This window comes from Arvicanthis niloticus, chromosome 17, assembly GCF_011762505.2.
Source record: "Arvicanthis niloticus isolate mArvNil1 chromosome 17, mArvNil1.pat.X, whole genome shotgun sequence".
Lineage (NCBI taxonomy): Eukaryota > Metazoa > Chordata > Mammalia > Rodentia > Muridae > Arvicanthis > Arvicanthis niloticus.
The window spans coordinates 55,705,776-55,732,351 of NC_047674.1; the positions used below are offsets into that span (position 1 = coordinate 55,705,776).

General features: G+C 46.0%; 2 protein-coding genes across 15 annotated transcripts in view; both read left to right on the plus strand.

Moving 5' to 3' along the window:
* Positions 1 to 59: 59 nt before the first annotated feature.
* Positions 60 to 11,952, plus strand: Med20 (mediator complex subunit 20). The gene is made up of 4 exons (XM_034521707.2): positions 60 to 206; positions 2,862 to 3,016; positions 8,192 to 8,445; positions 10,620 to 11,952. The coding sequence occupies exons 1-4, from the start codon at positions 193 to 195 to the stop codon at positions 10,833 to 10,835; spliced, it is 639 nt and encodes a 212-aa protein (XP_034377598.1). The 5' UTR covers positions 60 to 192; the 3' UTR covers positions 10,836 to 11,952.
* A 4,498-nt stretch (positions 11,953 to 16,450) lies between these two features.
* Usp49 (ubiquitin specific peptidase 49) overlaps positions 16,451 to 26,576 on the plus strand; it is a 61,475-nt gene continuing 51,349 nt past the window's right edge. For 4 of the 14 annotated variants that reach the window (XM_076915343.1, XM_076915344.1, XM_076915345.1 and 1 more), the window contains exons 1-2: positions 17,392 to 18,334; positions 21,632 to 21,712. The gene's annotated coding sequence lies outside the window, so the exon portion shown is untranslated. The other 10 variants (XM_034521702.2, XM_076915342.1, XM_076915336.1 and 7 more) reach the window with 9 other exon arrangements.

The following is a 26,576-nucleotide window of genomic DNA, read 5'->3' on the forward strand; positions in this document are numbered from 1 at the left end:
GACGTATAGAAGTGTCACCCCTGGGTATCCGGAGATGCCTTCCTTGTGGGAGCGTCTCCCTGGCGCTCAGTATTTACGCATTTCCGGAGGCCGGTCAACACTGCTTCCTGTGTTTAGGGGCCCGCCGTTCGTGTTAAGGTCTGGGTTCTTTGAGTACCAGTGTTTGGAGTTGCCACATTTTGACCCTTCATCATGGGAGTGACATGGTAGGACTTGAAGGGCTTCTGTGGTGGCGGAGCTTGGGGTTGTGGAGGTGTCTGTGAGCCTGTAATGGCCCGGGGAAGGGGATTTTGACCGAGGTTCTCGGTTCCTCGGGGGCGCTGACCAAGATGTCCTCGGGTTGTGTGGATCAGGGGACACCGTGTGGGACTTCTACCTTCCCAGACACACCCGTTTGGCAAAGAGAGCACTTCATCCCAAGAACCCGCCAGGAGTTGTTGTACTTTCTATTTCGTTCTCTTCCTGTCCTTGAGGCCTTGTACTGTCGCTAGTAGGACCCAAAGGTTTTAATGTTTTAAGTTTCACTTGAAAAAAAAAAAAAGGCAGTTGGTAAGGTTTGGGCACCGTGCTTTTCTGGGTCTTAATTTCAAAGTACTAGGCCTCGGCACCTAAAATCTTGGGAGTGGTGCACTTCTTTCCAGTTAAAGAACTTTGGAGGCCAGTGTGGGGGAAAAGTCAGGGGCCACAGGTCTGCTCGGAGAAAAGGCTCCCGCAGGCGTTTTAGGAACTGCACTTGCCACAGTTAGAGGCCTCATCTCTGCCTTCTAACCTACTGTAAAGAGTGCCTGTCAGCAATGAAAATAAATCACATTAGAGTCATTGAGACATACCATGCCCACCTCTATGGGCTGTGTAGCCCAGGCTAGTATGTAACTTAGAATCACCTGCCTCTGCCCCTTGCACCCTGAGATTACAGGAGTGCTCCACCAGTGCCTGCCCACCCTGAGTTCTTCGTGTAGAGAAATCGGTCCCTGGGAAAAGGGCTCCTTGCTCACTAGTATCAGTTGAGCTTTCTCAGAATCCCAGAATTTCTGTCATTGTATCAATTTAGTAATTGGAACAGTTTTTTAATAACGGTAGGGCTCTCCCTTAATAGATTTTTCTAATTGATTGATCATAAATTAACACAAGAATTTTAAAACATTAGTTTAGAAAAAGCTTTGACGTTTTCAAACATTTAAGTGCCATCAGTGTTATTTTTAAAATCACTGTTCAAGAATTAGGTCTCAGCCAAGTGCACTCCTATAGTACAAGCATATGGCAGGCTAAGCGGCAGAAGGATTGCTTGCTGAAAGGGTGAGGTCAGCTTATGCTAATGTGGTCCATTTCAGGTCAGTATTGACTGCAGTGTGAATCCCCTATCGCCAATAAACGAACAAGTCTCTTTTAAAATGATTCAGCAGATTACTACCTTGGCAGGTATGGTGGCACATGCCTTTAGTCCCAGTACTCAGGAAGCAGAGGCAGGCAGATCTCTGAGTTCAGGGCCAGCCTTGACTTTGGTCGAGAGAGAGAGAGAGAGAGAGAGAGAGAGAGAGAGAGAGAGAGAGAGAGAGAGAGAAAATATCACCACATCCCTAGGAGAATGGTTAAAGAACACAGCTGAGGAGCCAGGTTTCCTGGCTTTGAGTCTTGGCTCTACTGTCCGTTAACTGTGTGACCTTGTACAGATGGTTTAGCTTTGGGGTTCAGTTTCTCTGCAGTAATTTGATACAGAATGGGACCTTTTCTGGGGCCTTTGGAAGATTCAGTCAATCCATCTGAAGGATCCTGCCTTTGATCCCATCATTTGGGAGGCAGAGGCAGGCAAATTTCTGTGAATTCCAAGCCAGCCTGGTCTACATAGTGAGTTCCAGGACAGCCAGAGCTATATAGTGAGACCCTGCCTCAGAACGTGGACAAATGTAAAGACGTACAGATGCTGCATACATACAGAGCTTGCACATGCCTGGTGTTTGACAATAATTATGTACCACTCCATGTTGAGGCTACAGTGTAAGGTGGAAACCTCAAAAATAATTGTTCTTACAAAGACTGTTCTTTCTCTTTTTCAAGACTTATACACCCGAAGCCTAATGGGAGACACTGTGACAGTGGGAAAGTTCTGTCAGCAGTTTCCAGAACATCATCCACCAGCCTCCTGTGACACAATATCTGACAAAGGCATCTTATGATAGGCTCATTTTGGCTCACTATTTGAGCCCAGATAGCATCACAACAGAGAAGGCATGGTGACAGGAGCATGAGGGGGCTGGTCACATGTCAGGAAAGAGGGCGGTGTTGTCCTGCTCAGCAGTTTTATCCACACCTTAGTTAATTATAGAATCTCACAAGCATGATCAGGAGTTTAAGAAATCGGGCTCAGGCAAGTGTACTCCTGTAATCCCAGCACTTGAGAGGCCGAGACAGGGTCACTGTAATAGTGAGGTTAGCTTGGCTTGATGTAGTGAACTCAAGAACATTTTTGGCTGCACTGTGGGAGCCCTTGTCTCCAACAGATAATCAATGATTAATAATAATCAGTGATACAGTACCAATCCCAGCCACTACAGCTCCGTGATACTGAGTGCAGTGGGGACTACCTAGGGTCGTCACCTAAATGTTAACACATAGGCCTTTCTTGGGGAATGCTGGTGTGGGAAAGCTTATGGCCCCAGTGTAAGACACTTGAGACCTGTGCTCTGCCTGTTACAGGAACTCTTGGGGACTGTAGGCCTCTTCCTTTATCAAATATGATGGGTGGGAATCAGAGTTGTCTAAAATAACTCTTAGCCCTGTTGATTTGTTACCTGTTGGGGAATTGAGTGGCTTAGCCAGAAAATGTGTCTCTGGACCCTGCTGACTTGGGTTCTGTTTTTCAGTGTGTCCCAGATGCCTGTGGCTGAGGGCAAGAGTGTCCAGCAGACAGTGGAGCTCCTCACCAAGAAATTGGAGATGCTGGGAGCAGAGAAACAAGGAACATTTTGTGTGGACTGTGAGACTTACCACACAGCTGCCTCCACCCTGGGCAGCCAAGGTCAGTAGACGGCAGTGAGCAGGTGCTTGGAACCTGGCTTAGATTCCACGAATATTTATGTTATTGACATCTGTTTGCTTTTCTGCCAAGGGTAGCGGTCTTGAACAAGGCAGGATATGTTTGTGAACTCATTCATTCTTGGTCCATCTTAGACTATAGTGGTCAGTTTGCAGTTTGACCCTATTTGTTTACAGATTTGTTTTTATTTTTAAGTGTGTGTAAGTACGTGTACTTGTGCCCCTGTGTATGGCTATATGCCCAGAAGTGTGGGTGCTTATGGAGGCTAGAGGTAGCAGATCCCCTGGAGCTAGAGTTACCTGATATGGGTGCTGGGAACTAAACTTGGGTTCAAGGCCAGCCTGGGCTAGAGACTGAGAGCCTTTCTTGGGAAACAAAAATTGTACACAGTAACAGGAAGAACTTTCTTCATTAAAGAATAGTTTTGGAGCTGAAGAGGTAGCTCAGCAGTTAAGAGGACTGGCTGGTCTTCCAGAAGCCCCGGTTTGAGTCCCAGCACCCCACGTGGCAGCTTACAGCCATTTGTGATTCTAGTCCTAGGAGATCCAATGCCCAATGCCCTCTATGGATACCTGGTGCTGCACAGACATACCTGAAGGCAAAGCAGTTACACACATTAAAATGTTAAAAATCAATGTCCTGCCAGGCAGTGGTGGCACACGCCTTTAATCCCAGCACTTGGGAGGCAGAGGCAGGCAGATTTCTGAGTTCAAGGCCAGCCTGGTCTACAGAGTGAGTTCCAGAACAGCCAAGGCTACACAGAGAAACCCTGTCTCGGGGAAAAAAAAAAAAAATCAATGTCCCAAGGGTTGAGGTTGTAGCTCAGTGGTAGAACACTTACGCAAGGCCCTGGGTTCAATCCCCAGCAATTCCCTTTCATACTCACACAGTCTTTAGCTGCTATTGAAAAAATTCAAGACAGTGCAGCTTGATATAGTATGATCCAGACATATAATTCCAGTGTGTAGACCTGAGACAAAATAAGATGAGCTTTGAGTGACTCTGAGGGCTGACGTATTTGAAACTGGATTCTCAAAGAGATGAAAGGTGTGAATTGGCAGTGCAGAGGGATGGGTGCTGGAGGTTCATGTAGAGCCTGCCAAGTTCAGCAGGGGGCAGCAGAGAGGCCAGGGCAGCGCAGCTGCTCCCCAATCCTGCCGGCTTCCTCCTCTTTCCATTACTATACTTTTTTTTAATAAAAAGATTTATTTTTATTTATATTTATTTTGTTGTTTTTTGAGACAGGGTCTTACTATGTAGCTCTCGCTGTCCTGAAACTCACTGTGTGGACCAGAGTGCACCATTACACTTGGGTTTGATTTATTTCTGTGGATGGCTGCCTGTGGAGGCCAGAGGGGAGCATAGGGTCCCTTGGATCTGGAATTACAGACACTTGTGGGCAACCCAGTGTAGATGGTGGGTGCTGGGACCGGAACTCTAGTTTTATGACAGAGCCATCTCACTAGCCTCTTGTTATACTCTTTTGTTTGTTTCTTTCTTTTGATTTTGATTTTTGAGACAGGGCTTCTCTGTATTCCTGGCTATCCTGAAACTCTCTCTCTCTTTCTAGACCAGGTTGGCCTCGAACTCACAGAGATCCACCTGCCTTTGCCTCCCAAGTGCTAGGATTAAAGGTGTGTGCCACCTCTGCCTGACTTATGCTATGAATAGCATCTTTCCTGCTCTGATGCTGAAGTCTCAGATTTCTGGTCTTTCAGGTAATCACTCTTTAAAGTTTTATCTTGTATTAATTAGGGTTTTTTTTTTTTTTTTTTTTAGCTGAGGCTAGCTTTAAACTTGCTTTGTAGCGGATGACCTTGAGTTTCTGATGCTAAGACCCAAGTTTATCAGGCTTAGCAGCAGGCAGCTCTACCTGCTAAACTAGCCCTTATTATTTGTGCGGGTGCTTTGGTTTGGTTTTGGTGTGGGGAGGCATGCCTTTGATCATGGGTGTAAGAGCTTGTGCGTGCCCACACCTGTGAAGGTTGGAAAGGGACATTGGATGCTTGCACTGGTGGTTTCTTCCATGGCTCTCTGCCTGATTGCCTTGAGACACAGTCTCTCACTGAACTGGAAGCTTGCCATTTTGGATATCTGACTGGTCAGTGACCTCTTTGGGTCCACCTGCCTCTACTCCCCAATGCTGGAATCACAAACATGTGCAGCCTTCCAGGCTTTTTACCTGGGTTTGGGGCATTAGAATTTAGGTCCTCATTGAGCTATCTTCCTAGGCCCTGTTCCCATTTTTTAAAAGTAGACTTGTACACGTTTATTATTCTATATTTTTATTTCATGTGTGTATATGTAGGGGAAATATACCCTATATACATATGGGTATACATATATACCCTAACAAGGGAGCAGAGGTCAGAGGACAACTTGCAGAAGTTGAGGCTCTCTTTCCATAATCTGGGTCCCAGAGGTGCAACTCATGTTGTCAGGCTTGGTGGCAAGAGCCTTAACCCATTGAGTTATCTTGCCAGTCCTGTTTTTTATTGTTTTCAGACAGGGTCTTGTGCAGCCCAGGCTGGCCTCAAACCTGAGGCAGTTATACTGGGTGAGCCTCTTGAGAACTCCTGAGCTTCCATGTGACGCTTATTATTTAGAGGCTGGGTATCCTTGTGAAGGTCTCCTCCACCCTCCACCTCAATATCCTCAGTGCTGGGATTGCAGGCTTGAGCCACTCTTGTCTTGGGTTGTAGACTCCTGGCCTTCTTTTAAAATTTTTTTTGGGTGCTTGTCACTGAGTCTGACAACTTGAGTTTTATCCCCAGAACCCATATAGTAGAAGGAGAAAACAGATGTTCCCACGTGTTCCCCTCTGAGTCATATGTGCCTCTGCCCCAAAATACAAATTACATGTATAGTTTTTAAAAGGGGGTCTTTAGGGACCTAGGAAAATGCATTTACTAACAAGAGTTACAAGAGTTTGAGTTTGTATCCTTTGAACCCACTTTAAAAGTTGGGTGCAAGCCAGGCATGGTGCCACAGACCTTTAATCCAAGCACTTGGGAGGCTAAGGCAGGGTCTCTATGAGTTTGAGACTAGCCTGGTCTGCGGAGTGAGTTCCAGGACAGAGTTCCAGCTAGAGCTACATAATGTGACCCTGTCCAAAACAAAACAAAATAAAACACACCACAAAAATAAACAAACCCAAACCTGGGCAGAGTAGCACGTGACTAATCCCAGAGCTGAAAAGGTAGAGACAGGAAGAAAATCCCTGGGGTGTTGGCCAGACAATCTTGCTCTAGGTTCAGTGAGAGACCCTGTCAAAAACTAATATGGTGGCCTCACACTTATGCATGTAGAGATAGTCCTAACTAGATTCAGTCAGTTATTAAGAAAAAAATAGAGAAGGACATGAGAAGGAGAGGGGAGCAGGCAGGGTTTAAAGAGGGAGGAGGGAGTTTTTTTTTTTCCCCTTGAGACTTGGGGAGAGAGTCACAGTGGAAGAGGGAGAGACAGCAGGATCCGAACTCGGAGAGAAGGGGATGCCTGCCCTCTGGTGGCAGGCGCCCAAGCTGTGGGCCACCGCTCGCTTGCTAAGAGGGAGGGTTTTAAGTATATCGTAAGTATTTCAAATTGTGCTCATCTAGTCTCTCTTGGAGTGTTAAGGAGAATTTTGGTTTCGAGTTTTGTCTCCTTCCGTGTCCTGTGTAACCAGATGCATCCATCTGTAGCTCTCCCTTCTTGGAGAAAGCCTGCAGAGTAGCTGGGACGAAGGGTCAGCAGGTGAAGGCACTTGAGGCCATTTCTGATGACCTGAGTTTGATCCCCAGGACCCACAGGGTGAAAGGAGAGAACGGATTCGGGGATGGTCCTTTAACCTCCACATGAATGCTATGATGTGTGCACATAACCTCTGCCCCCCCCCCCCCCCGACCCCCACACAAGTAAATGTCTGGAAAAAGAAAGAGTTTAGAGCCAGGTGTCTGGTGCACACCTTCTGTCTCAGCACTCTGAGGCAGAGTCAGATGGGTCTTTGAGTGTGAGGCCAGCCTAGTTCATAGAGAGAGTATCCAAACTATCTAGTAGACACCATGTTTAAAAAGAGTCTGGCACACCAGGTGAGGGAGTGAGAGCACCGCCTGAGCATGTGCAGTACTCTAGCACACACAGGAAGCAGCAAGGAAGCAGAGCCAGCTTCCGTAGCCAACACTTCTACCTCCAGCATTAGGAGTTACAGACATGGGCTAGGGAGATGGCTCAGAGGTTAAGAGCACTGGCTATTCTTCCAGAGGTCCCGAGTTCAATTCCCAGCACCCACATGGTGGCTCACAACCACCTGTAATGAGATCTGGTGTCCTCTTCTGGTCTGCAGGCAGAACATTGTATATGTAATATATAAATAAATCCTTAAGGAAAAATAAAAAGAAAGGAGGTACAGTCACACCCCAGGGCTGCCTGGGTTAGACAGCAAGACCCTGTTTCAAACCAAATAAAACAATATAGACTAAGGAAACCCATTTCTCAGAGAGTGAGGGGGGCTCGAAAGAGCAGCTTCAAGTCCTAGTGCTCGAGCTCACAGCTTTTTTCGCTGTCTCAACTAGACACTCAGAAACACTTGTTCTCACTGCAGGAGCCACTGCCAGCCTTTAAAGTTACAGCAGGAAAACCTCCACTCAGCTTGACTGTGGTCTGCCGTCCTAGGCTAGTGTTCATAGGCTCCCTATTCAGAGCCTCTGTAAGAGCATTTAGGTTTCATAGGCAGCACTGACAGGGTCCAGAGAGGCATGCAGATGCTGTTACTTCTATTTTATGTTTGAGGATTTAGGGCTGGTGCTCAGGACTAGGCCAGTATCTATTACCAAGTAACACCACCAGCCCTTAGGGTTTTTTTTTTTTTAAACTATAGATAGTATGTAAGAGTTTGGATTATTAATCATCATGATACAATAGCCTTCAGTGAGCTTAACATATAGCTCTTCTCAACACTTGAGAGTTCCCTGGTGTTCTTCAGGTATGTTTGGCCTCTGTTGTCTAGCTGGCTTTTCCAATTCCCTGGGCAGCTCTGGAAAAGGGTACCATTTAAGCATCCTTTCCCCTCTCAGGCTGCCAGGGTACCAAGCTGCCAGCTGGTCTTTTGTGGTGCACTTGACTTATCCTGGGTGTGTTGACAAAAGTCCTGATCATGAGTGGACCATCTGTCCCTTGCAGGCCAGGCTGGGAAGCTGATGTACGTGATGCATAACTCTGAGTACCCACTGAGCTGCTTTGCCCTCTTTGAGAATGGCCCTTGCCTCATTGCTGACACCAACTTCGATGTGCTCATGGTGAAGCTCAAGGGCTTTTTCCAGAGTGCCAAGGCCAGCAAGATCGAGACCCGGGGCACTCGCTACCAGTATTGTGACTTCCTGGTGAAGGTGGGCACGGTCACAATGGGGCCTAGTGCCCGTGGCATCTCTGTGGAGGTAAGAGCTTGGTGAAGGACAAGCAGGGTATGCTATGGGCTGCACAGCAAGGATTCTGGAAGTTTTCCCAGCCCCACTTAGTTCAGATAGACTCAGATAGTATCATCCCATGCCTCCACCACAGGGATCCTTTTTTGGTTGGCTGATTTTTTGCCCGGTGGGAAGGGAGGGACGGGACAGGGACCAATTCATGTCTCATGCCTTGGACTTACTATGTAGCCAATGACGGTAAACTTAGGTTCGTCTCTTAGCTCCCACGTGCTGAGATTGCAGCAGTGCGCCACTATACCCAGCTTCTTTCTTAGGTATGTATTTATTTAGACAGTTTCATTTGGCTTGGACTGTCATTCTTACGTTTTTACCTCCCGAGTTACAGTGTGTTCCACCATGCCTGGTTTGTGTGGTGCTGGAGATGCAGAACAGGCCTTTGTGCTTGCTAGACAAGCATTGTACCAACATAATGCTATATCCCCAGCTCAAAAAAAGAAACAGAAACATATATTATATGCATGCATGTATGTATGTATGAAAGTGTGTATTATGTTGAGACATAGTCTTACTCTGCTGGGGTTACCATGAGCTGCCATGCCTAGTTCTTTAGGAGATTTTTTTTGTGTGTGTGAGTATGGGTATTTTACCTGTATGTCTATGTACCACATGTATACAGTGTTCACAGAGGCCAAAAGAGGGCATCCAATGCCCTGGAATCGAAGTCAAGACTTTTTTAAAGTTGTTGATCCATGTGGGAGCTAGGAACCAACCACAGGTCCTCAGAGCAGCAAGTGATCGTAACTATTGAGCCATCTGTCCAGCACCACTCTTGGGTCCGTCTGTCTTTTCTTTAGCCACTCACTCTCTAGCCCGGAATGGAAGTGGGTTCACAGCAAAGAGAAAGCTTAGAGAGGCTCCCTTGCTGGAAACTGCAGGCCTAACCAAGGAGAGCAGGGCTAGAGACCAGCAGCTTCCAGGAAGGGCTGGAGTAGAAGCTCTCTGAGGGACGCCAAGGTGAGCTGTCACCATGTGTCCACGTGCGCCTCCTTAGTATGTTTTATGAGAGGCCTCCAGAGCTGTGCAGCAAAACTGTACCTTTCCTTTTGGCATGGTGGCCAAGAATGTGTGTAGGAGATGCCTTCCTCTAGTTTTTTAGTCAAAACAAAAACAAAACAAATACCAAACAAAAATAAAAACAAGAAAACAAAATCATGACTGCACTTATTTATCATGAGTGTGCGTGTGCAATAGCACACTTGAGAGTTCAGAGCAGTCAGTTCTGTCTTCCTACCATGTGTGGGGCCTAGAGATTGAACTCAGGTATCGGGCTTGGTAGCAAGCATCTTTACTGGCTGGTGGCCTTCAACATTGAACCTAAATATGTAGGTACTGAAATGACATATGGCACGTATGGAGAGATAGCTTTAGAGTGAAAGACCAGAGCCTGCCATGTGTCCAGCATTAACTGAGATTTTAGAAACAGTAAAACAAGAGAGATGCTTGCAGGGCCTCCCTTCTGAAGATGTTACCATGTAGTAAGCAAGCAAAGCTGAAACAGAAACGTTTGAAGTGAGTTTAGGGGCTGGTGAGATGGTTCAGTGGTTATGAGTTCAAATCCCAGCAACCAAACATGGTGGCTCACAACCACCCATAATGAGATCTGATGCCTTCTTATGGAGTGTCTGAAGACAGCTACAGTGTACTTACATATAATAAATAAATAAAAACCTTTGGGCTGGAGCAAGAGGGCCAGAGCGAGAGGGAGAAGGGAAGGGGGAAAAAGAAGAAGTGAGTTTAGAAAGGCATTTGGCGTAGGGAATCGGGCTGTGGAGAGTCTTGCTGACTGTGATGGCAATCTGTAAAGAATGTGTAGAACAGGAGTTGAGGAGTCTGCTGCGTGCTTGCTGTCTCAGCACTTGGGAGATAGAGGACAGAGGACTGTGAGTTTGAGGCCAGCTTGAGCTGCACAGTTAGATCCTGCTACGAAGTAAAAGCCAGAGGAAGGAGTCTGGGAAGTATCCCAGGTAGAGAAAAGGACCATAGTGTCAGTTTCTTTTCCAGAGGCTCCCAGGCCAACATTGTCTGATGACTTCACCTTGTGACTGTGAGCAGTCACAGTGGCAAGAGAGAAGAAAGCCAGCTCATCCTTGTCCTCACCCTTGCTGTCTGTTCTCTTGTCCCAGGTGGAGTATGGCCCTTGTGTGGTGGCTAGTGACTGCTGGAGCCTCCTGCTTGAGTTCCTACAGAGTTTTCTAGGTAGCCACACGCCAGGGGCACCCACAGTATTTGGGAACAGACATGATGCGGTCTATGGGCCAGCAGATACCATGATACAGTATATGGAACTCTTCAACAAGATCCGAAAACAGCAGCAAGTGCCAGTGGCTGGGATCCGTTAGTGACTGGCAGCTGCCCGCCTGCTGAGCTGTCACCAGGGTACTGTTCATGACCACGTGCTGGACTTGGGGTCCTGGGCCCCTAGCCCAACTGGTTCCCAGCTGTAACTTGTGTTCTGGGGCTTTGGACTTCCCTTCTGACCCCAGCACAGCTGTTTTTTACTTCATGCTTTAACTGGATTTGGCTGTTCCTCAAGAACGGTAATTGTGAAGAATGGAAAAGCTTGGACCTTTCCTGCTGTAGGCAAAAGGTAGGACAGGGTTGTCCCCGCCAGTGCAGGAGTTGTGTCCCCAGGTGCTGAGGATTTGGTGTAGGCTGTGTGCCTGTGTTGTATGGAGCTCCCCTTGAGTGTGAGGATGTGGCTGGCCTCTCCTGGGGATGGCTGCTAGAGTGTCGCTTTCATTCTTTGGACACTGATGCCTCCCCTACTGTATTAAATTATGTGAACCTGCAGGCCAAGCGGCTGTTAGCTGAGCCAAAGCAGAGAGCTCTTACTGCAGTTTATTTTCTCTAATAGTTCAGAGGCATTCAGTTCCCCAGAGCATATGAACTCCATTTCCTGTTCCATACTGTTCCTTATGTCATACTGTCCCCCGAATGCTTTCCTTACCACGCTCAGATCTGTGCCCACAGTCCGCCGAGGAAAGAGCTAGAGGGGGATGGTTTTCAGAGTTGCTCTGATCACTGTGGACGCACATTCCTGACACTCAACACTCAGTTTTTTCAGGGTGCTCCCTAGGTTGTCTTCTTGTCTTGCTCGTGCCTTGAAGTTATTGACATCATTGCTCACCTGCCTCACACCTGCTACAGAAACATTTACCACGTAGACAGACTTGGGAAAGCTGTTAATATACGAAGTGTAGGGTGTCGGTGAGGATCCTGTCCTCAGAGATCAGCTAAGCAGACTTGCCAGCGCGTGCGCCAACTCTGAGGTTCTGGTCATTCTTGTCTCCTAGCTTTGGCGGGCAGGACAGCTCATCACACCTTCCTGGCTGTGGCTCCATTACCCCATTGTTCACTGTTACTTCCTCTTGCTTTTGCTTTTGCTGTTACTCTTTTTTTTGTTGCTCTGTAAAAACTGAGGTGTTTTAGATACCACAATAAAATTTACAAACATTACAGTTTGGGCCTTCTGTATTCGGGATTATCGCGGTCTGTCTACTTTGAACTGGTTGCCTGAAAACACAGATGTTAAGTGTGGTAAACATGGACTCTCAGTTCCTACATAAGAAGGGCTCAGTTTCTAAAAGATAAGGAGAAGCACAAACAATCTAACATCTTGTTAAGTGTAGTTGCCAGCCATGCTTGCATTCCCAGCAGTCTTGTTTTTTTATTTTTTATTTTGAAAGATTGTGTGTGTGGGGGGAGGGGAGGTTGTATGTGTTTGAGTATGCAGTACCCTTGGAGGCCAGAAGAGGGCATCAGCTCCTGGATACTGGTGTCGCAGGCAGATTTGGGAGTTGGGAATGGAGTCAGGTCTTCTGCAAGAGCAGCAAGCACTCTTAACCACTGAGTTGTCTCTTCAGTCCCTTCTATCTGAGCTCACAGTTGACTGGCTTTAAACATGAGATGAAGGCTGAAGAATGGTCACTTGGGTACTTTGCTTGATCCTTGTTGGTGAATGGAAATGCAGCACTGAAAGAAGCTTGCTAAGCAAAACACCTCCTAATGATGGAGCAGGTGATGCTGCCGGCAGAGGCACCAGAACTGAATTGTGACGAGTGAGGCCAGTGTTGTCCAGCTTTCACATGCAAGTCTAGATGGGGCGTCTTAGAACACTGTAGGACATGGTTGTCATGCAACTTTTATTTATTTATTTATTTATTTATTTATTTATTTATTTATATGAGTATACTGTAGCTGTCTTCAGACACACCAGAAGAAGGCATGAGATCCCATTACAGATGGTTGTGAGCCACAATGTGGTTGCTGGGACTTGAACTCAGGACCTTTGGAAGAGCAGTCAGTGCTCTTAACCACTGAGCCATCTCTCCAGCCCCTCATGCAACTTTTTGAAGGTTCAAATCGCATGGAAGTTGGGATTCTATGTGTAGATTTAAGGGGAAGAAGGATGCTTAGCACCATTTCATAAATCCTAGGACCCAGAGCTACTGGGTTAGCCAGGCTGGCTGTCCAGCAAGCATCAGGAATCTCTGAGATTACACATGCGTTCCTCTCTACACTTGCCTTTTTATGTGTGTTCTGGGGATTGAACTTCAATTCTCATGTGTCAGGCCAGCAATTACTGAGTTGTCCCTCAGTTCTAAGGCGAAGATTCTTAGTTTTCTTGTATTGTTTCATTTCCTATCATACCTGTTCTAGGCCCTATCAATAGCATAAGCTAACTTTAAAATATTTTAAAAATTATGTGTGCGTGTTTGGTTGTATCTGTGTATTTGGTTGTGTGCATGTAAGTGCAGTGCCTGAGGAGGCTGAAAGAGAGACTGGATCCCTGGAGCTGCAGTTATAGGCAGCTGTAAGCTACGGTACACAATAGTGACCTGAGCCATCTTTCTACTCCCATATAGGGTAACTTTTAAGGCTAATATACATTCTACTGAAATTTTTAGAAGTCATTCACATCTTTAATCCGAGCGCTCAGGAAGCAGGGAAAGGAGGCTGAGTTTGAGCCTAGCCTGGTGTACATATAGTAATCTCTAAGACAACCAAGGACTACATAGATAGACACTGTCTTTAAAAAAAAAAAAATAGTAAGAGAATTTAAGGCCTGCACGATGGCTTGGCAAGTAAAGGCACTGAAGCCAAATGATGTGAGTTCTGCCTAAGTACGGTGGGAAAAGGGTCAGCTCCACAGCTGCGTCCTGACTTTCCCAGGTGTGGCATTCCATGTGTGCACTTCTGCCTCACATCAGGCACGCTCATAATAGCTTCAAAAAGAGAATCTGGTACATTTATGTAGCTTAAGTTATCCTGGAGCTGGATTTACCATTGGGAACCTTTATTTGAGTAGGAAAGGCTAGGCTGGGGTTGTGGCAGCTGTGCTGGGGCTGCCAGTTTAGGATGCTGCTTTAGGAGACAGCTGACTGGCAGCTGGCTATAGTGCTGGGTTTAATCAATCTGTTCTTTGGGTTGAATCTGTAGAGTGGGAATAGGGCCTGCTTCCCATACAGCAGAGAAGTTGAAAGGGAAATTTGTGAACACGAAGATGCTGTTTCTGGCTTTTTCTCCTTTTAAAATGTATGTTTTGTCTGGATATCTGTGTGTACCATATGCACGCCTGGTCCAGAAGAGGGCATCAGATCTCTTGAGACTAGAGTTACAGGTGGTCCTGAGCACCTTGTGGGTTCTGGAATCCAACCCAAGTCCTCTGCAAGAGCAGCCAGTGCTGTTAACCACTGAGCCATCTCTCCAGCCTGTCTGGGCTTTCTAATGTACTCACAGAGGTCCACCTCCCAATGCTGGGATTAAAGGTGTATGCCACCACTGCCCAGCCAAGTGTTTCCATTTTAAGACACAGCCTTACTGTGTGTACCTCTCTGACTGCCCTGGAACTGTATACAAGGCTCACCTCAAACTAAGAGATCTGTCCTGGATGCCCAGGTGATCTTCCCTGCCTCACAAAAGCAACAAAAACCAAAATATATTTAATTTCGGGTTTCCTTGGGTTTTTATTGGTTTGATTTTTTTTTTAAAAGACAGAATCTCATTTACCTAGGCTGACTTGTACTCTGTAGACCTTGAACTTTTGAATGGACCTAAGGTTGGACCCTAGGTGTGTGCCTCCATACCTGGGGAAACGTTTTCTTACAACTAGTAATTTTCATTCGTTTAACCTGAGACATATCACACACACACCCACACCCACACCCACACAGTCTTAAAACATCTGTGTTTATATAGTGCCATCAAAGAACAGTTGGATGATTCTGTGGTTTCCCTACAGTTGATTAGGCTTCTGAGGTAATTCACTGTTCTTTTTAAAACGTTTTTAACTTGCATTCATTTATTGTGTGTGTGTCGGGCACATGCATGTTGCTGTGTGTCGGGGCACATGCATGTTGCTGTGTGTCAGGCACATGCATGTTGCTGTGAGAAGACAATGTCTGGGATCATTTCTCGTTCACCATGTAGTCCCAGAATCAAATCCAGATTGTCAAGCTTGGTGGTAAGTGATTCATAGGCTGAACCATCTAACCCATACCCCTGCCTTAAACCACACACACACACACACACACACACCCTGTTACACACACACACCCTGTTACACACACACACCCTGTTACACACACACACCCTGTTACACACACACACCCCACACACACACCCTGTTACACACACACATACACACACCCTGTTACACACACACATACACACACCCTGTTACACACACACATACACACACCCTGTTACACACACACATACACACACCCTGTTACACACACACACACACCCTGTTACACACACACACACACACACACCCTGTTACACACACACACACCCACACACACCCTGTTTGTTTCGCAGATGATAGAGGACAACTTGTAAGAGCTTTCATTCCAGGGAATGGAAACCCCTGTATTTATTAGCAAACACCTTTCCCCGCCGTGGCCGGGGCTTTGCCCTTATTGCTCCTGTTTGTTGTTGTTGTTTTTTTTTTTAAGATTTATTTCTTTATTTTATGTGAGTATGCTGTCACTCTCTTCAGACACACCAGAAGAGGGCATCATATCCCATTACAGATGGTTGTGAGCCACCTTGTGGTTGCTGGGATTTGAACTCAGGACCTCTGGAAGAGCAGACAGTACTCTTAACCACTGAGCCATCTCTCCATTGGCTCCTTTTTTATTGTCAGTTCAAATGACAGTCCAACAACAAAGGCCGATTATTTTCAATATTATTTTAAAACTCTTATTATTTTAAAATATAAAATAATATTATTTTAAAACTCTTAACTGCTGAGCCATCTCTCAAGCCCCCATAAAGAGAACTGTTAAGACACTAAGTGTGGCTCTAATTAGGGATCTCAGGTCCTGAGACTTGTTGAATTACACTGCAGGATTCCCTCCTATGGGAACTGAACCCAGGGCCTCAGTCGGCCCCCAGGACTCAATCTCCTCCTATGCCACATTCGAGACAGAGTCTTGTTACTTATCCAAAATTGTCCCAGAACTCGTTGCCATCCTCCTGCCTCGGCCTCCTGATTGCTTAACCACATCCGATTTTATTTTTTAATTTTTGCCCTTTTGCTTCCTTTGTATTTACAGACATAGAGCCTCGAACCACCTTATCATATAATACATGCTTATTATTTCTTCTTGTTTTTCTTAAAACAAAAATCTTTTTAGCCGCTTTAGGCTGTCTTGGGGGTTGTAACATTGTTTATCTTATTTGGAGGGACCCTCTGCTGCAAGGTCTGTCAGGACAATGTACCCAGGAAGTTTGCCTACCTAGCAAAGGGAGTCTTTCTGTTTCAGAATGGACTTTATCCCTCTCGGAAGTCCCTGGGGCCACTGCCACCTAGGTCTGATTTATTTCCTAGTCCCCATTTGGGGAGCGATGAACCTTTTTCTGTCCCGTCGAAGAGGATTTCATAAAGCAGCCGAATGCCGCCTGAGTCAGCAGTGGCAAAAGTCCACACGTGTGTGTTTGTCTGGGCGCCAAGAGTAACTTTTGCAAAACGCTGCCTCCGGAACCTCCAGGTTCGCTGGCTGCTGCTACACATAAAGAAAACAACAAAACCAGAAAATACTCGCAAGTGAAAAAGGCCTCTTTGGAGCGGTGAGACGTACTGAAGGTAAGCTGCAGGGCATGCAGAATTCCTTTACCTTTACAGATCGGGGACGTGGGGGTAAGGGTAGGGGTGGGGAGCTCGGCAAAGTGGCTGGCCCTTTAAGGAGGAGGGCCCGACAGTAGACTCTGTACCTTTAAGAGCCTCTTTGTCTAGAAATCTTCTTCTGTACCCTTCTGTGCCTCAACCAAACTTTGCCGGTGACTCGCGCCGCGTCGTGTCTCTGCCTCTCACTCCGGCCCGCCATAGCCGCTGACCCGAAACTTGGTGCCCGCGGCGCGAACCCGCGTAAAGGGCATGGGGGCCCGGGTCGCGGCCGGGAGGTGCGCCGTTGGCGCAATGCGGGACCTGGGGGCGGGGCCCTGACAGGCGAGCCAATGGGCGATGAGAGGCGTGGTCCGCCCGCTCGTCTCGCGCCCCGGTGACAGCTCGCGCGTGCTGATGATGGCGGTAAATAGAGGGGGGAGGGAGCTGAGGAGGGGCGGAGGGCCGGCGGAGCGGCCGAGGGGGCGGCCCGGGGGGCGTGAGGGGCCGCAGTGGCTGGGAGTCCGCGCAGACATTCGGAGGCGGGGACACGCGGCCCCGGCATGCCGGCCCTCCCCTTTTAAAGGAGAGAGAGAGAGAAAAAAAATCCCCTCACACACCGGGTGAGGGGCGACAAAGGCGGCGCGCGCCTAGCGGGCGGGAGGAGCGGCGGCAGGGGGCGGGACCGCGGCGGGGACGGCGGGCGGCGACAGCGAAGGCGCGAGCCCCGGCGCGCGGACGCTGCGTTTAGGCGGGGTGGGCGACGTCTGGGTTCCGAGGTGAAAGGCTTGAGGGGATAGAGGGAAAGGCAGGCTGCGGCCGGGGGAGGCGGTTTGCTAAGTGTGGGATGGGGAGGATTAGGAGAGAAAGGGTTAGGAGCCGGAGAGAGGAGTGAGAAAGAAACCCAGACTGGCCCCGGGATGAGGTTAGGAAGCCCGGGGCTGGGAAGAGGGATCCGGGGTCAGGGCTAGGAGCAGGGATCGGGAAGAGGCAAGGCTTGGCAGGTGGGAGGTGCTGAGGTGAGTGAGGGGTGCCAGGGGCAGAAGAGTTGCAAGTGGAAGACAAGGAGCAGAGCCGGGGTAGTAGTTGGGAGTAGAGAGAGAGAGTGATTAAGAGCCAGACGTGACAAGGGTGTGAACTAGTGCAGAGCTAGGGATGAGCTGAAGGGCTGGGAGCCGCTGGGGTGGGATTGACAAGGTGTGGGTCAGTAGCTGGTGAGGGGTGTGAATTCTGTAAAGGAGACCTGGATCACAACCAGGTGGAATCAAGAATCGAGCGTTAGTGGAAGGGCTAAAGGGACGCGAGCTGAGAGCTGGGCGTTAATAGGACAGTTCTGGGAGAAAAAGAAAAACGCTGAAAGGACGCTAGAAGCAGGGTGGAAGGAATGATGGTGAGCTGGGACGGGGGAACTGGGGGATTGTTTATTGAAGAGGTTCAGCCAGGTAAAGATAGTGGAGTCAAAAGACTGGCGGAAAAGCAGCCAGAGGAGATGAGCCACGAAGAGATGGGCCCTGGGAATTAAAGGATGGGATGGGGAGTGGGGGAAGAGAAAGGAGATTAAGGGAAGCTAGGGGAGTCCTGATGGGGGTAGAACTGGGGTGGGTTGCACAGGAGTGGGGACCCCATGTTGCCCTGAGGTTCCCCAGAAGGTCTGGAAGGGCAGGGCACAAACGCTGTAGTGGAGGATCCAGTGTAGGGAGCCTTTGGTGCAGAAGATAAGGAACCATGGTGAGTGAAAGGGGACCTAGAAACAAGGGTAAAGCCTGAGAAGTAGGGGGCCAGGTGGGGGTGCAGCATAGGAGTTCTTTGTTAAAAGAAATATGTATTGAATTTGTGAGTCCTTTTGTCCCTAATAGTAGGAAATTCCAGAAACCTTTTTCTCTCTTCAAGGAGTCTTGGATCCAGTTTCCACCTTTAATTTCTTGAAAATCCACTTACATGTCCACTTTGAAAAGATGAGACCCATTTTTACTTGACTTTGTTCTTGTGGGACAGGAAAATTGGCAGCCTTGGGTGCTGAAAGCCTCTTGGTTTCACCAATGTTGTGCTAAAGGGTAAAGAAGTTGCCTGTGTGATGTGGTGGTCGGGGTGGGTGGAGGGTCAGGGTTGGAGCTGGCAGTGCTGCTGGCCAGGGCGGCTCATCCACAGCTCTTCTGTCTCTTTGAAGAGTGTACTGCTGGGGAGAGAAGGACGTGACTCGTTTTGTTTTCATTAACCAGGCAGATTTCTGTCTAATCGTTTTCAGCAACTGAAGAATATATAGAGAGGTGAATTCCCTAGTGAATAACCAACCGGGGAAGTTTACTGAGCAGGAGTCTGAAGTCATGACTCCGAGGGCATTGAGTTCGTTCGTATGCTGCTTTCAGCTTTGTGTGGGACATTTTTCATGGGGTGATTTCTCACCTCCCAGATGTGCAGACAGTGATGAAGAAAGGTGGAATGCAGAGCTGTGGAGAGTTTTAGAGCTATGAGTGAACTCATCTTTTAGATTACATAATGGCTTTATGAGTACCTTTTATGAAAAAAATTCTGTAAGATAAGATTGCAGTCCCTCTGCCTGTTGTATTTTATGACTGTGAATAGGAAGGGCATATTAATATTCTTTAGAACCTTTTGATTTGTAAGGCTCATTTTTAATTAAAAGAATTACATTTCTTTGTATGTATGGGGAGCACTTACGGAGGTCAGAGGACAACTTGTGGAAGTTGGCTCTCTCTTCCCATCATGTGTGTCCTGGGGATTGAACTTAAGTTGTCAGGCTTGGCAGCAAGCTTCTTTACCCAATAAGCCATCTCTCTGGCCCTATAAGATCATTTTGGAAATTAAAGGGAAGATGAGAATTTGGGGACAAATTTTAGGTTATTCTTTCTTGGTAATGTATTTTAATGATTTTTCATTCCAACGTGATTATATTTATCTAAGAAAATGAGTATTTACTTCATATTTGATAATGTGAAAAATAATATATAATTTCTTTTCAGGGTCATGGGGTACAAACTATTATTGAATTTTTTTTTTTTAAGATTTTATGTGTATGGGTGCTTTGCTTGCATGTATGTCTATATACCACATGCATGCCTGGTGTCTACAGAGGGGCACTGCAGAAGACAGAGTCAGATTCCCCAGGAACTGGAGTTACAGACAATTGTGAGCTATGTGTGGGTGTTAGGACTCTAGCATGTGTCTTCTGAGAAGAGCAGCCAAGGGCTCTTTAACTACTGAGCCATCTCTTCAGTCTTGTTCTCAAGGTTATTTCATTGGTGTACATTCAGGTAAACAATGGCACCTTTTCCCCTTGAAGTCCCTAAGAGGCTGCAGTGTTGCTGGCAGCAGAGCTTTTGTCTAAGGTATGCACTGTCTTGGGTTGGTCCTCAGCACTGTAAGCAAAACAACCTCAGCAGACCTAGTCTAGGACCTAGGCGTTGGTAGAGGGCTTGCCTAGCATTCATGAAAGCCTGGATTTGATTCCCAAGCACTGCATGGTGGTGCATGCCTGTCATCCTAGCACTCCCAAGATAGAAAGGTCAGCCTTGCCTACATGAGTGAGTCTGAGGCTAGCCTGGGTTATACTAGACCATGTCTCAAACAAACAAACAAACATAAGAAGAGGCTCTGGGATTAGCATTATGTCTAAAGAGAAAAGCCCAGCCTCCTTTTCCAGTGTTGTGTGATTTTAGATTGCTCTTGTTTGGTGGATATCTGCATACGTAGCAAAAAATTAGGTTTCTTATGATTTGTGAATATCAGAAACATCATGTGTGTGTGTGTATAATTTAGAATCTGAACTCTAAGTTAACTGTTAGCTGTGCTAAGGGCAAGCTTATAGTTCATGGATTATTTTCTGGCTTCTGCTAGGCAGAGTCCATGTAGGTAGTGATTTTACTAACTTAGAAAATTTTTAATTATAATTTTTTCCTGCTTAATTGAGATCAGTCTGGAAATATTAACTTTGAAGAGGAATATCTTTAATCTGAGATGGCTGTTTCTGTGAGGTGTGTGCACATGCCTTTGTAGCTGTGGTTGGGCTGTGTAAGGTATTGCCTTAAACAATTGTGTTGTACTCTGTTTAAGGTATTGCCATTTTTATGATGCCGTTATCTAAAGGTGATCTGTCTGTGTGTCTGAAAATACAAAATACAGGCTCAAATGAAGGAGCTTCTTTGAGTGGGGCCTTTTGTTTCCACTACATTGCTATAGTGTGCAAAACCTCTTGTTGGGAATGGTTGCATCACACTGGTCTCCTCTCCCTGTCTCTTCCTCTGTGCTGGTGGTGAGCTCTCGAGTATCACATGTGCAAGGCAAACATTCTTACCAAGGAACAGCACTCTCAGCCCTCAGCACACGTTTTTAGAACTGGAAATGGATGCTCTTTTCTGTTTATAGGACACTGGTCTCACTATACACCCCTGGTTGGCCTGGAACTTGCTGTGCTGACCAAGCTGGCCTTGAACTCACAGAGACCCACAAGTCTCTGCTTCCATTATGCTAGAATTAAAGCGGTGGGTCACCATGCCTGGCTGAAAATTAATGATCTTTTAATTCAGACACTGTTGCTTAAAAGTACTCCAGTGTTAAGTTTTAGCTGTGTTTTCTTTTGTTCCTCATATTTTGTTGTTGTTTTGTTTTGAGACAGGAGCTTACTGTATATCTCTAGCTAGCCTTGAACCTACTAGATAGAGCAGGCATGAACTTATAGTGATCTACCTTCTTCTGCTTCTTTTGTACTGGGAGTAAGGTGAGCTCTACCAAATCTGGCTTGTCTCTAGTTTTCAGGTTTTGTTTTGAGATATGACCACACTGTAGGACAGGCTGGTCTTAAGTTGTCTGTGTGGTCTAACCTAGCCTTAAATCTGTGGCTGTCCTCTTGCCTGGCTTCCGGGTGCTAGCACTATAGGCTCCAGCACCATACCCAGCTGTCAATGGAACTTAACATTTATTTTTGTTATTTGCTGAGAATAAAACTTATTTATATTTTCAGATTTGAATGAGTAGGTTGTACATAATTTTTTTTCTGGTTAATTGTAGAGTCTTTGGATGGGAAGAGACCGTGAAAGGACCTTGGGTTTATCTGCGACTTCAGTCAATATCCCACCTAAATTATCCCAGGTAGATCAAAAGTCACCCCATTTTCTTTTAAATCTAAAGTGTCAACAGGGAACCTTGTAGGTAATCTCTTTTATTTTTAGGAGATTTTTTTAATAACCAGCACACACTTAATGTTATATTTGTATTCATTTTCTTGCTTTGTTTTCAATCTTTTACTAGGAAAAAAAAGTCACTTATAGTTGCATTTATAACATCTCTAGCTGGTGTAGTAACTCATGGCTGTAATTCCATCATTGAGGAGGCTGAGGCAGGAGAATATCCAGGAGATTGAGCCTAATCTGGACTACTTAGTAAGTTCCAGGCCAATCTGAGCTCTAAGGTGAGATCTTGTCTCAAAACACAAATAAGCAATGAGACCCTCACTTCTCCACTGGTGACAGAACCTGTTGTAAATCAACTCCTCACAGCAGTTCTGAGGCAGGACTCTTAAACTATTGTACTGAAATAAAGGGTCCTTTGAGATGAAGTGATTTCCCTATTTCTAGAAAGACATATTTATTTGGTCATTAATAGTCTTTCAGCACAGATACTATTTCTTTTTTTTTTTTTTTTTGGTTTTTCGAGACAGGGTTTCTCTGTATAGCCTTGGCTGTCCTGGAACTCACTCTGTAGACCAGGCTGGCCTCGAACTCAGAAATCCGCCTGCCTCTGCCTCCCAAGTGCTGGGATTAAAGGCGTGCGCCACCACCGCCCGGCACAGATACTATTTCTATCAATTATTAACTCAATGATGCACTTATTCTTTATTTTATATTTGATGATGGGGATTGTACCCAGTGCTTCAGATACATAAGCATGTGCTCTACCACATATACCCTGAGCTCCTCAGTCTGTGCGTGTTCCTGTGCACATGCGTGTAGGTTAAGTATGTGTTTCCTCAGTCACACCCTACCTCTTATCTGGGACAAGGACTCTCACTGAATCCTGACTTCACCTTCTAAGTTTGGCTGGCTAGCCAGGAAGCTCCAGGAGCCTGTCATTTTTGCCTCCACAGTGCTAGAGTTACAGATAAATGTCAAGTGTCTGGGTTTTACATATGTGAGTACTAGGAATCTCAACTGTGAGATTAGTCCTCTTAGTTGAGTCTCAAGTGTCTGGGTTTTACATATGTGAGTACTAGGAATCTCAACTGTGAGATTAGCCCTCTTAGTTGAGTCTTCTTTCTAATCTTTATATGATCTGTGGTCTGTTTGAAACAACCCCTTCCCTCTCTTCTTCCTCCTTTCCCCTCTCCTCCTCCTTCTTTTCGTCTTCTTTCCTTTTTCTTTTTTTATTGAAGATAGTGTTTCATATAGCTCAGCTTGGCCTAGAATCTGGAACTGGCTATGTATGCATGGAAAAGGATAACCTTGAATTCTTTTTTCTTTTTCTTTTGAGACAGGGTTTCTCTGTGTAGCCCTGGCTCTTCTGGAGCTTACTCTGTAGAACAGGCTAGCCTTGAACTCATAGATCCCCCTGCCTTAGCCTCCTGAGTGCTGGAATTAAAGGCATGGGCATCCCCTAGCGCACCCCCCCACCCCCCCAGCTGACCTTGAATTCTTAGCCTGCCTTTACCCCAGTTCTGGGATTCCAGACACTTGCCACTCTACAGCTTTCTAAGTGGTGCACCTAAGACCTGTGTCACAGGGTGACATCTAATACACATATTCATTCACACAAGGTTCTCTTGTGCGTTTACATTTTTTTAAATTCCAAACTTGTTTTTACAAAACCAACACCCCTAAACCGTTTTCTAGTACCTTACTGTGCTGCAGATTACCTGCCCACTTCTAAAGCTGGAAAGTCGTTCTTTACTCAGTTGAAAGATTATTGCTATTTGAAGAAAAATGAAAGTCATGCTTCAGTTCAGCTATTCATAAGTGAAAATATGTTCAGAACATTGCTATTTTATTTTCTTCTTTATTTTCTCTTTATGTTTGCCTGCCTAAAAAATGTACTAAGTGCTCTGCTTTCATCTGGTGACATGAATCAGTTTACTCACTAAAATTAAAAACATAGTTTGTTGAGTGTGGTGGTTCACACCTGGAGTCTTAGCACATGGGGGACTAAGGCAGAAGGATTACCCATAAGTTCAAGACCAGCCTGAGTCAGTTCTAACCCAACCTGGGCTACTGAGTTGAGCTCTCTGTCTCTACTGAGACTACTGAGTACTTAACTTAGCTGAGTGTGTAAATCAGGACAGGAACAATGGGGAGGGGCTTCTGTTGGTGAGGTTTTTTAAGGTGTTTGTTTGTTTGAAATGGGGTATTATGCTGGGCAGTGGTGGTGCACTCCTTTAATCCCAGCACTTGGGAGGCAGAGGCAGGCGGATTTCTGAGTTCGAGGCCAGCCTGGTCTACAGAGTGAGTTCCAGGACAGCCAGGGCTACACAGAGAAACCTTGTCTCGAAAAACAAAAACAACAAAACAAAACAAAACAAAACAAAAAAGAAATAAAAGAAAAGAAAAAAGAAAAGAAAGAAATGGGGTATTATGTAGCTGAAACTCTTCCAAGTTCTGCAAGTGTAGGCCTGTGCTACTGAACAGTCTAGGGGTCTTGAAATGATACAGTCAAATGGTCTAGACTGGGTTTGTTTTTCTCTGCCAGTTTCAGAACGACAAGGCAAGAAAAAATCTGAAGTGAAACAGGGAACAGCAGAGAAACCTCAAGTGCTTAAGGACTGCAGACAAAATGGACAAGGCATATGTTGGGGGTGAGAAAATGCATGTAACAGGCAGGAACCCAGAGAAAAGGCCCTCTGCAAAGTAGAGGCTCAGATGGCTCAACTGCAGTCTTTTGTCCAGGGCTGCTGTTCCAAAGCCTCTGAAGAACTTTCCTCCCCTCCCTTAGGCTTGGTCAATTTGAGGACAGACAGGAGAGTTGATTGGTCTGCAATTCTTGAGTGACACCTGCAGATCTGCCCTTGAGCTTGTTGGACCAGTCCATCAGCAGAGGCCTGCTTTTGAGGGCTAGAGGACTAAAGCTGCTTCTCTCAGGTCTGGAGGGTGGGGAAGAAGCTGGCCATCTTGGAAATGTGACACCTTTGTTACCTAGCTAAGTCCACTCTCCATCTAACTCCTAGTCTCTCACTTCCATGACCTGCAAAACTATATTTCGATGGCTGTGGGTTTTATTAGTTTTTCAGTCTTGAGGAAGTTGCAGAAATGACGTGAAGAGATTTTTATATGCCTTCATTCCAACTCGCTGCTTGTTTTTACCTGATTTGCTTTATCATTGCTAAAAATGTTTAAACAAATAACAGGAGAAAATTAATATGAACATATTTGTCTTACTAAAGAAAAGGGAGGGACTAACGAGCTGGCTCAGTGGTAAAGAGTGCTTACTGCTCTTGCAGATGTTCTAAGTTCAGTTCCAAGCACTCATGCTGAGTGGCTCTACACCACCTGTAATTCCACGTTTGGGGACCGCTGACACATCTGGTCTCTAAGGGCACCTACAGTCATATATACGTACCCACACACAGACACATACATAAAAATAAAATTGCCGGGCGTGGTGGCACACACCATAAAGCTCAGCACTCTGGAGGCAGAGGCAGATCTCTGTAGGTTCAAGTTCCAGGACAGCCAGGGCTACACAGAGAAACCCTGCTTTAAAAGAAAGAAAGAAAGAAAGAAAGAAAGAAAGAAAGAAAGAAAGAAAGAAAGAAAGAAAGAAAGAAAGAAAGAAAGAAAGAAAGAAGCCTTTTTTTTTTTTTTTTTTTAAAAAAAAAAAGGAGGCCGAGAGATGGCTCAGTGGTTAAGAGATGATCTTGCAGAGGACCTAGGTTGGGTCCTCACCACCTACATGGCAGCTTATAATTGCTTATAACTCCATTTCTAGGGGATCCTATGACTTCATACGGCTTCCAGCATCATGAAGCTTGCATGTGGTACAACATACATACATACATACAGGCAATATACTCATGCACATAAAAAATTAAAATTGGGGCCAGGTGTGGTGACTCACCCAGGGGGCAGGAAGATCTCTGTGTTTGAGACCAGCCTGGTCTACGTAGTAAGTTCCAGGACAGCCAGGGTTACATAGAGAGATACTGTCTCAAATAAGTACCTTGCGGAAAAAATGAAAGGGAATCACTTTGGTGTACATTTCATTTTAGTCAAAGTCCTTGGGGCGAAGTAATGTCAAGATAGAATGTATAAGTCAGGTATTGGTTCAAAACCTGGAATCCCATTCATCAGACGGTTGAGGCAGAAGGATTATCATAAATTCTAGGTCATCCTGGGCTACGTTGTTTCAGTCCAGCTTGAGCTAAAGTGAGACTCTGTCTTAAGAATCCTAAATAAATAAACATTAGGAAGACTTGTTAAAGTTATACAGTGTGCTTTCTTTAGCAGATGCTGGGAAAAATTCTGTCATCTGTAAATGACAAATGCGTAGGCCCCTGCTAGTGACAAAAAACTGTGTTGAGTTCTTAGGACACAGTAGCTGCTAACGTTGCACTGTGTAAGAAACGGCTGTTAGGCCGTGCCATAGAATATTCGAGGAGATTTTCTATCTTGTAGATCTTTATGCAGCTTCAGGGAGCTGGGACGGACCAGCATACACAGATTCTGCTTCTGGAATGTTGGCTGGGATTCATTCAAATTGGTCTGCCTTATACTGAGGTGATCTATGGAAATAGTAACATAGCCACCACCTCCAGCCTAAGTCTAAATCTTTCCCACTGTTATCGCTGACCCCATCTCACCTCTAGACAGTCTCCAGTCTAGGATGTTAAAGGTGTGCACGCAGACAGGCCTGTCTAACCGAAGCCAGAGGCTTGCTGACTAACATGAAACAGAGCTTGTGGGCTTCATTCCCTTTTCTACCCTTCCTTAAGCTGTTATCAGAGCTATGAAATATAGCTCCTTATAAAGCT

Coding starts and splice junctions, on each gene's coding strand:
- Med20 (XM_034521707.2), top strand. Junction 3,017..8,191: donor CTCCACCCTGGGCAGCCAAG/GTCAGTAGACGG, acceptor TGTCCCTTGCAG/GCCAGGCTGGGAAGCTGATG. Junction 8,446..10,619: donor CCCGTGGCATCTCTGTGGAG/GTAAGAGCTTGG, acceptor CTCTTGTCCCAG/GTGGAGTATGGCCCTTGTGT.